General features: G+C 37.1%; 1 protein-coding gene across 1 annotated transcript in view; it reads left to right on the plus strand.

Moving 5' to 3' along the window:
* Positions 1-12,189, plus strand: part of RIN2 (Ras and Rab interactor 2) — a 172,535-nt gene that overhangs the window by 117,126 nt on the left and 43,220 nt on the right. The window contains exon 5 of the mRNA XM_075862965.1: positions 9,542-9,653. Within this exon, the coding sequence (XP_075719080.1) occupies positions 9,542-9,653 (112 nt within the window). The remainder of the gene's footprint in view (positions 1-9,541; positions 9,654-12,189) is intronic.

Genomic DNA, 12,189 nt, shown 5'->3' on the forward strand with positions numbered 1-12,189 from the left:
CAAAACGAAAAATGTTGCTAAATGTACCTTTTATTTGTCTCCTGAGCCAGTAGAACATTATAATATGCACAAAAGATTCAGTTATGTTGTTAAACCAAAGATTGCGGCAGTCAGAGAAAGAACTGTAGAGCTCACCAACAACTAGGGGGCGCCTCACTGGTGAGACTGGCCTCACAGTTTGAGAAGCACTACTCTACTATGGCAATCAAATTTTCCTTTTTAGTGGAACAGTCCAACCTTAAATATCTTGGTGTACTCACAACAAGACACTCAGAGAAGTTATACAAAACCAATATTAAACTTTACATAGAAGCGCTGGAACGCACTTTATCTAAATGGAAACCCTTTCTTATCTGGGGATGTCTAACTTGATAAAAATGTTCCCTTACCTCCTCCACCTCCTTCATACCCTTCCTATATATGTAACCCTGAAAGATGAAAAAAAAAATCCCACCGTTCTTTTATATGTATATCGATGGAAGAGATCACGTATAGCATATCAAATATTGCAGCAGACAAAAACAAATGTGGGCATTCATTTTCCTAATATAAAACTTTACAACTTAGCGGCCATGTATGGAGTCATCTCTGACTGGCGCTATGGCATATCTTGTTCAACTACTGCTTTAATGGATTATCATTTATCCCAGGGCTATGCTGTACCTGGCCTCTTGCATATGAGAGTCGAACAGTAAAAGTACGGAACAACCCCTTTCTAAATACCACCTGGCAAGCGTGACAAAAAATTAAATTTTTAACTATGCCCATCCGATACAGCTTGATGTTATCATATATGGCGATAGGTCTTTTGGTTGTTAGGAGTTGTTATCACGTTACTTAGTACATTTTCTAACCACAGTATATTTTGTTGGACTTGCACTTTCTAACAATGCTGCTATCTCTACATGTGTACTTACCACCACCGATGAATTATATATTATCCCTATACAGAATACAACTTGTGCATAGTATACATACAGGCTTCTATCTCTACATGTGTACTTACCACCACCGATGAATTATATATTATCCCTATACAGAATACAACATGTGCATAGTATACATACAGGCTGCTATCTCTACATATATACTTACCACCACCGATGAATTATATATTATCCCTATACAGAATACAACTTGTGCATAGTATACATACAGGCTTCTATCTCTACATGTGTACTTACCACCACCGATGAATTATATATTATCCCTATACAGAATACAACATGTGCATAGTATACATACAGGCTGCTATCTCTACATATATACTTACCACCACCACCGATGAATTATATATTATCCCTATACAGAATACAACTTGTGCATAGTATACATACAGGCTTCTATCTCTACATGTGTACTTACCACCACCGATGAATTATATATTATCCCTATACAGAATACAACATGTGCATAGTATACATACAGGCTGCTATCTCTATATATGTACTTACCACCACCGATGAATTATATATTATCCCTATACAGAATACAACATGTGCATAGTATACATACAGGCTGCTATCTCTATATATGTACTTACCACCACCGATGAATTATATATTATCCCTATACAGAATACAACATGTGCATAGTATACATACAGGCTGCTATCTCTACATATGTACTTACCACCACCGATGAATTATATATTATCCCTATACAGACTACAACATGTGCATAGTATACATACAGGCTGCTATCTCTACATATGTACTTACAACCACCGATGAATTATATATTATCCCTATACAGAATACAACATGTGCATAGTATACATACAGGCTGCTATCTCTATATATATACTTACCACCACCGATGAATTATATATTATCTCTATACAGACTACAACATGTGCATAGTATACATACAGGCTGCTATCTCTACATATGTACTTACCACCACCGATGAATTATATATTATCCCTATACAGAATACAACATGTGCATAGTATACATACAGGCTGCTATCTCTACATATATACTTACCACCACCGATGAATTATATATTATCCCTATACAGAATACAACATGTGCATAGTATACATACAGGCTGCTATCTCTACATATATACTTACCACCACCGATGAATTATATATTATCCCTATACAGACTACAACATGTGCATAGTATACATACAGGCTGCTATCTCTATATATATATACTTACCACCACCGATGAATTATATATTATCTCTATACAGACTACAACATGTGCATAGTATACATACAGGCTGCTATCTCTACATATATACTTACCACCACCGATGAATTATATATTATCCCTATACAGACTACAACATGTGCATAGTATACATACAGGCTGCTATCTCTACATATATACTTACCACCACCGATGAATTATATATTATCTCTATACAGACTACAACATGTGCATAGTATACATACAGGCTGCTATCTCTACATATATACTTACCACCACCGATGAATTATATATTATCCCTATACAGACTACAACATGTGCATAGTATACATACAGGCTGCTATCTCTACATATATACTTACCACCACCGATGAATTATATATTATCTCTATACAGAATACAACATGTGCATAGTATACATACAGGCTGCTATCTCTATATATGTACTTACCACCACCGATGAATTATATATTATCCCTATACAGAATACAACATGTGCATAGTATACATACAGGCTGCTATCTCTACATATGTACTTACCACCACCGATGAATTATATATTATCCCTATACAGAATACAACATGTGCATAGTATACATACTGGCTGCTATCTCTACATATGTACTTACCACCACCGATGAATTATATATTATCCCTATACAGAATACAACATGTGCATAGTATACATACAGGCTGCTATCTCTACATATATACTTACCACCACCGATGAATTATATATTATCCCTATACTGACTACAACATGTGCATAGTATACATACAGGCTGCTATCTCTATATATATACTTACCACCACCGATGAATTATATATTATCCCTATACAGAATACAACATGTGCATAGTATACATACAGGCTGCTATCTCTACATATATACTTACCACCACCGATGAATTATATATTATCCCTATACTGACTACAACATGTGCATAGTATACATACAGGCTGCTATCTCTATATATATACTTACCACCACCGATGAATTATATATTATCCCTATACAGACTACAACATGTGCATAGTATACATACAGGCTGCTATCTCTATATATGTACTTACCACCACTGATGAATTATATATTATCCCTATACAGAATACAACATGTGCATAGTATACATACAGGCTGCTATCTCTACATATGTACTTACCACCACCGATGAATTATATATTATCCCTATACAGAATACAACATGTGCATAGTATACATACAGGCTGCTATCTCTACATATGTACTTACCACCTCCGATGAATTATATATTATCTCTATACAGACTACAACATGTGCATAGTATACATACAGGCTGCTATCTCTACATATATACTTACCACCACCGATGAATTATATATTATCCCTATACAGACTACAACATGTGCATAGTATACATACAGGCTGCTATCTCTACATATATACTTACCACCACCGATGAATTATATATTATCTCTATACAGAATACAACATGTGCATAGTATACATACAGGCTGCTGTCTCTACATATATACTTACCACCACCAATGAATTATATATTATCCCTATACAGACTACAACATGTGCATAGTATACATACAGGCTGCTATCTCTACATATGTACTTACCACCACCGATGAATTATATATTATCCCTATACAGACTACAACATGTGCATAGTATACATACAGGCTGCTATCTCTACATATATACTTACCACCACCGATGAATTATATATTATCCCTATACAGACTACAACATGTGCATAGTATACATACAGGCTGCTATCTCTACATATATACTTACCACCACCGATGAATTATATATTATCCCTATACAGACTACAACATGTGCATAGTATACATACAGGCTGCTATCTCTACATATATACTTACCACCACCGATGAATTATATATTATCTCTATACTGACTACAACATGTGCATAGTATACATACAGGCTGCTATCTCTACATATATACTTACCACCACCGATGAATTATATATTATCCCTATACAGACTACAACATGTGCATAGTATACATACAGGCTGCTATCTCTACATATATACTTACCACCACCGATGAATTATATATTATCCCTATACAGAATACAACATGTGCATAGTATACATACAGGCTGCTATCTCTACATATATACTTACCACCACCGATGAATTATATATTATCCCTATACAGAATACAACATGTGCATAGTATACATACAGGCTGCTATCTCTACATATATACTTACCACCACCACCGATGAATTATATATTATCCCTATACTGACTACAACATGTGCATAGTATACATACAGGCTGCTATCTCTATATATATACTTACCACCACCGATGAATTATATATTATCCCTATACAGAATACAACATGTGCATAGTATACATACAGGCTGCTATCTCTACATATATACTTACCACCACTGATGAATTATATATTATCCCTATACAGAATACAACATGTGCATAGTATACATACAGGCTGCTATCTCTACATATGTACTTACCACCACCGATGAATTATATATTATCCCTATACAGAATACAACATGTGCATAGTATACATACAGGCTGCTATCTCTACATATGTACTTACCACCTCCGATGAATTATATATTATCTCTATACAGACTACAACATGTGCATAGTATACATACAGGCTGCTGTCTCCAAGGGCCGTATTGTCCAGCACCTGTTACTTGAAAGTTGAAAATTCCCAGCGGATGGACTTCATGACATTTCAGACCCTGGACAGCTGCTTCTTTAGCACTGTACACATTATATCAGCTGCTTGCATTATTTTCAAGGAAAACAAATATTTAAAAAAAATAATACACCATCCTATTCCTTCCCAAATGTGCCCATAATCTTGATGACTTCTGCATAAAAGAAGATTCTGTTTTTGAACTTCAGTCGAACCTTTGAGACTACTAGATGTTGTGGGCTGCAATTGTGCTGAGCTGTTGAGGGTAAAACTGCGCTTGGCTCTCTTTACTCTTGGAGTAGTTTGTTTTAGGCTGGATTCCTGCCATTTATTTCTTCTCTCAAGGAAATCTCCACCCTTTACATAGAAATTTTGCTGTATTATTATTCATACAATCCAGAGTATGCTGAGTTTCTCTTTTTCCCACAAGTTTAGCGAAGGGTCGGTTCACACTTGCTCCGTCAGAGAGACCTTCGTCGCAGATCGGGCCGAAAATACCGGAGAACCATGGACACCGATAAAACCGACACCCGGCCGAATCCATTAAAGTCAATGGGTTCCATCGGCCGCCGGTGGTGTCTGTGGTGCAACGGACGGCGCTTCTGGTTATTCCCTTGTTCTGCTCCTCTGATGAAGCAGAACAGTGGAATATTTATTTTTAGGAATTTTTATTCTTTAGGTTATTAAAGGCTATGTAAACCTTTTGAAAGTGATTTTTTAATATATATAAATGTCAGTGAGTGTGATTGGTGCAACTTTCAAATAATTTTTTATTAAAAATTATCTTTACTTTTTGAGATACAGCTGCTTTGTATCCTGTATACAAAGCAGCTGTATAGTTCGCTGAATCCTGTCTACCCGTCAGGTCCGCGGGACTGATGGGTTCAGTGAAAGCCATAGATTGCAGGTGGATCCTGCATGCCAAAGACACGCAGGACCCGCTGACACTGAACCAGTCAGTCCTGCGGACCTGATGGATTCAGGTAGAAGCAGACGGTACAGCTGCTCTGTATACAAAGCAGCTGTCTTTCAAAAAGTAAAAATAGTTTTTAATAAAAACTAATTTGAAAGTTGCACCAAACACACTGACATTTTTGTATTGCTTTTTAAGGATTTCATTTATATAACGTCAACATATTCTGCAGTGCAGCACAGAGATTGTTATCACTCACTGTCCCCATTGGGGCTGCAATCTAAATGGCAAATTAACCTATCAGTATGTTTTTGGAGTGTGGGAGGAAATCAAAGTACCTGAAGGAAACCCACGCAAACACAGGGAGAACATACAAATCAAACTACATGCAGATGTTTTCCTTGGTCAAATTTTTACCCAGGACCTTAGTGCTGCAAGGCAACAGTCTTAAAGAAGAACTCCCATGAAAAATGTTATTGCTGTGCCCAATTGTAATGGGCATCTTGTATATGTAAATTCAATTTATTTTCTCACCGAGCGTCTATCTTCAATCCATGGGCTGCGTTCGGCTTCCCCGTTCAGTCACGTGACCTGTAAACTGAAAATAAATATAATTTACATGCACAAGATGCCCATTACAATCGGGCACAGAAATAAAATTCGATGCGTTTGTTTTTGCTTTGTTTTTAGAAATATTGACCTTTTAATGAGCAAACTTAATTCAAGTTAAAAAGAAATTTAAAAATCACATTTAAAAATTCTTAAAATCGAATATGTATTTTCCCCTGCGTTTGTCTGCCATTTATTTTATAATTTCTTGTATATATAACTTGCCGCTGCATCAGCGTAGGATTTTGGTTATTTTTGACAGGTGAGGTGCTGTTGTTGGGTTTTGTTTTTTTTGTATTTTTAATATTATTAATATTTTTGAGTTTTACTTCACTTTTATGACATGCCTCAAGAGGTCAGAAAAGTGCTTTGGGGGATTATTTTATTGATATTTATTTTGACACTATATTTACATCTCTTTCTTTTTATAGAACAGTATGTAGTGACTGAGAAGTCTGGAAATATAATATAGTGTTTCTGTCTTGTCCAGTGGGTGTCTGACTGTCTCTGACTACTCTGATTACAAAAAATATATCTCTTTACAGAAATAGAAGAATAAAGTACTGACCTATATATCCCCTGCTGCAATTCCACTTGTGAATATGCTTTTTTTTTTGTCCCACCTATTTACCCGATATCCTTAATCACTAATTGGCTACTCGGGGTCCTCCGTTGAGTCCTCCAGGGTCCGACTGTCTGGACCTCCACTGATCCTTAGAATGGTGGGGTCACAGCGCTGGTTTAGTGCTGAGACCCCTTCACAGTTATGAGTCTAATGTATTCATGAGGAGAACTTCTCCCCACCTTCTCGGCAGTGATTGACGGGCTGCTATTTGAGCAGGTATACAGCAGCCAGCCGTCAATCACCAATGTAGATTTTTTTTTACAAGTGGGGGGGGGGGGGGGGGGGATAGGGTGAGGTGTTATATTGTTATTATTGGTTTGCAGATGTATTTAACTTTTAAAGGGGTATTTTGGTTTCAACAAACAGAGGTTGTTTATTTTATAATAAATTCCCACCTTAGACATTTATGACATAATTGTTTGATAGATATGCGTTCCGGCTCTGGTACCCACACCTATTGCCAGGGCAGGGATCACCTGACCCACGTTGCGCCTGATGAAGCCTCCTATTAAATAACTATAAATAGAGATCTTGAAAGTCGTGAGAAATTGATTCAGGAATAGAAAATCTGAATAATTTTTCATTTTACATTGAACAACTTTTATAGGGTATTCCCACCTAAGATATTTATGGCATTTTCACATGAGTGGCCTCCTCTCCAAATATTCTCCGTCTGGATGCAGCGGCTGGTGTCCACCTCACTAGGTGGGATGAGCGTTGGGTCCCTGTTTTCCAGATAAGTGTGTGTCCCAGAGCTGGGACCCGCACCTATCAGATATTTATGGCATATCCTTTGGATATGCCATAAATGTCTTAGATGGGAATACCCCTATATTTTGCTGAAACTGGAATACCCCTTCCTCACGGTACCTCTTCCCTTCATTCACCACTATTAAAGATGAAAACCACATTCGACACAACACTGAGCACCCATGTGGAAGTTTTTATTTAGTTTTAAGACATAACTTGGCAGAGATACAATACGAATTCCTGAAATTGCCAATAGCGCTCTATGTGAATGGACAAGTTGACTGTCGTGAGTCACTAGAGTATGTCTGCTGTGTCTTACCTTGTTTATACAAGCTGACTGGCGGTTCTCCAGCCTTAACATTCACAAGCCCAACTGTATGGAAAATGTGATTTTATCTGCAGGTGCTTTCCTGGTATTTCTGTATTGATATATTATATGATGACATTTATGGGATTGAGACGTAGTTATTAAATATAGTCCAAACATAAAATACAGGTATTTGAGATTTAGGGTGACTAATATGTTGAGTTTAACTTAGTCATGTGTAATATGAACTTATGTGCCATCAAGAGGCAGCCCATCTCAATTTTTTTTTACATATTCACAAAAGCAGTTAACATCTAATTATTTTAAGCGTATTAAGACTATAGACGTTCATGTATTATCCATAGGATACATCATAAATATCTGATGTGTGGGATCATCCCGTGAACCCCGTTGTGTCAATCTAAACCGTCAAAGATGGCCAAGAAAGGATGGAGAAGGAGAGAGCAGCTTGAGCATGGACACTGCTCTCTCCATTACAGTCTATAGGAGTTACATGAGCAGATGAGCCAGTTTCCATAACACTTAAAAACTTTAATGGAGATGATTGACACACCATCAAAACTTTTGGCAATTTTGATTGACACATAGGGGGTCACTGGATACCTGTCCCAGAGGTAGGACTCCCACCTATTAGGATACACAATAAATGTATATGTTCAGAATACCCCTGTAAGGCAACTCTGATATAGCCATGTCATAAGTCGTCAATGGAGGTCCGGCTGTTGCTATTCCTGTTTAAAATGTTTCTTCATACTACAAACTCTGACACTGTCAAATCAGTATTGAAAGTGTCAGACTCTGTAGAATGAGATAAATAGAGAAAAAAGTGGATAAAATTCTCCATCGCTGTCCAATTGTTGTGGAATTGAAGGATTCAATCCAAGGCAAGAAGTTTAAATAAGATATATGTTTAATGGATAAGAATGCTACGCGTTCTGGGACGCCCTCTGACATCTTACAGGGCATATGGACAGGGGTTGTCTTTATCAGACATTGGGCTGGAATCACAGACGCCGTTTTTGTGGCAGTGTTTCGAGCCAAAGCAAAGAACGGATCGAAAAAGAAGGAAAACTATAAAGGAAAGACTGATATGTTTCCTCTCTTTTTTTATCCACTCCTTTGATTAGCTAAAAAAAAAACTGCACAAATACTGGCACAAAAATGGCATCTGGGATCCCAGCCTAAAATGAGTTTATAACAACTTATGCCACTCAACATGAGTATAACATCAAAATAATATAGGGCCTTCATTAGAAGATATTAAATAGCATTGCCAGAATTTTATGTAGTTTTTAATGTTTTTACCAAATAATAAGCAGTCAATATTAATTGAAATGCCACAAACAAAACTTAAGATACTTTTGGCTCACTAAAGAGACATACTACTTTAAAACATTTGACATGTTTTTGTTTTTTTAAGCCTAGCACTAATGCTGCTGGATTTGCTTCTTTACAGACCTTTTTGGTGCGGAAGTCTTCAAAACACCAGAAAAAAGTTATTTCACTTCGGGTTCCAGAACAGTTTGGATCTTGTTTCCAAGAATTTGTGATTAGAGAAAGTTCATATAGTAAGTCATCTCTTTACTGTTCAAAATGTATATTGGTCTTGTTGTTGTTGTTGTTGTTATTATTATTATTATTATTATTATTATTATTTTAAATCAGTCCTTGTTTTTTACAGTGTACACAATGTAGAGGAGAAAAAAAAACTGTTAGGATTTGATATTACTGATTTTGTTTCTGGTCAGGTACTTAAAGTGGTTGTCCACGATTTGACAACTGATGACCTATCCACAGGATAGGTCATTAGTATGGACCCCACACCTATCAGCTGCTCTGGTGCCCGGAGGCGGCCGGAGCGGCTGATCGGGGCGGGGTCCGGGTGTCGGAGCCCCACCGATCATATACTGATGATCAATCCGTTGGATAGGTCATCAGTTGTCCGGTCGTGGACAACCCCTTTAAAGCAGCATTTACTCCAAATACTATCCTGGTCATAAAATACCAGTCAATCAATGTAAAAAAAAAAAAACGCAAACAAATATTTACGAATAACTTTTGACATCACAGCTGTAGTGTTTGAATGTGAAACCAAGTTATACTGTAGCACTGTGAGACATAGCATTAGGCCATAGAAGAAAAGTGCACCATTGTTGAGGCGGAGATGCTCTGCTTTCTTCTCTAAACTTGTAATAGGACACAGTTTGCTTTTGGTTGGCTCCACACTGAAAGTACATAACTAAGTAAAACACACAGTATTGAAGCAAATTATAAATGTAGCCCTAATATCATTTGACTTGTATTGGTCATATAAATGCAAGTCCACATTCATAGAGCAATGTACTGGTTGAAAGATCAGTGTGCATGTGTGCAAATGTTGGCCTAAAGGCCATGTTCACACAGGGAAGTTAGGTCAAGTTTTAGATGCCTTTTTTAGCCATAGGCAGGACTGGTCCCTAAAGAGAAGAAAAGTATAAAGAAAATACTTATATTCCTCCTCTTTTTTTATCCTCTAATTGTTTTGGCTAAAAAGGGATGCATAAAAAAATTGCTTCAAAAACTGGACTATGGGATCCTGGCGTAAAGAGGTTTTTCACTTTTTGTTTTCTTTTGACACCCCTTTACAACATATCAGCAGATAACCTGGATGGGTTTGTGAACATAGCTTCCTCTTGATTCCTAGAAGATACTTAGTAATGCACCCACATTTGTTTTATAGTTTATCTAAATTACCATAAACTGGTAACACAATTCTTTGGAAGGGTGATAGATTTTAGTGACACCATGTTTGATATGTACAGTAAGACGCCATTGGATTATTGAAGCCTCCAAAGAAGAACAATGTCTGAGATTTTAGTTTATGGAGATTTTCACCTCGGCCTATTGGGTTTTGGGCATAGTGCTGACGACAATTTGCCCTGACCTGGGCATGAGTGAGTGTCCGCGCTCACAGACATTCAGCAATTTTATCTTCTGACAAGTAGGTATTTTCTTAAAGTGGAAAATCCCCTTAATAAACAAGCTCAAGTGTCTTCTTGTCCAGGCTACTTTTTGATAAGCCCATGGAGTCCTTGTGTAACTTTTATTCATGTTTTTATTAGACTTTTCCGGCACAGGTTGTGTGATTTTCATTGTCTGGCATCTTTTTGTCTCTGAGCCAAATTATGTTAACAGAGAAGCTTTATGGTGTGCACGGTAATCCGCCTACGAACATGTCTCAGTCGAGATTTTCTCTGATATGCTTCTTTTACGTTTTGTCCAAACACAACTGAATGTTGAACAGTCATCAGCGAATGTCTAAATTTGGCATCGTCGACCTGTGGTTCTTTGGTATATAGGAAACTTCGTGCCCAGCTTGACTAATGTACGGATATGATAAAAAACAAAACAATGGTGCTTTCCCACTGAGTTACATTTGTTTGTATTTCTTTTTCATCAATACAAAAACAAGCTGAACTTCATACTTTTATGCTTACCACCAGTGAAACACTGGCTGTGGGCTCCGGAGTGGAAAGCGTTAAAACAACATACTAATGAGGTCAACAAGCCTAAGAACAGCTGAACGGGTCTGCAGGGTGTAGAATTTAACTCTATAATTTCCAGAGCACAGAGAATGTAAATAATATGGCTGCACTATGTCATATTTATCAGCATAAATTACTATATATATGCAGAGAATACCTGAGTTTATTAGTAAAGGTGTTGTCCAGGATTAGAAAAACATGGCTGCTTTCTTCCAAAAACAGTGCCACACTAGTCCATGGGTTGTGTCTAGTATTGCAGCCAGGCTCAATTGAAGTAGATGGGACTGTTCTGCAATACCACATACAACCTGAGGACAGGTGTGGCACTGTTTTTGGAAGAAATCAGCCATGTTCTTCTAATCCTGTACAACTCCATTAATTTCCACTATTTTAAATGGACACTAACTTTTCAAACAACTTATTATATTCAAGTTGTATATCTGATATCATCTAATTTTGTAATTTACTTACTGTTAAAATTCCGTTTTTTTATTCATGCAAATTCTGTGTGCCACTAGGTGTCTCTCTTCCTGTTATCTGCTGTATGTTGTCTAGCAAAATCCGTCCTTCGTTACAGATG

The sequence above is a fragment of the Rhinoderma darwinii genome, chromosome 4 (assembly GCF_050947455.1).
Source record: "Rhinoderma darwinii isolate aRhiDar2 chromosome 4, aRhiDar2.hap1, whole genome shotgun sequence".
In the NCBI taxonomy this organism is placed as follows: Eukaryota; Metazoa; Chordata; class Amphibia; order Anura; family Rhinodermatidae; genus Rhinoderma; species Rhinoderma darwinii.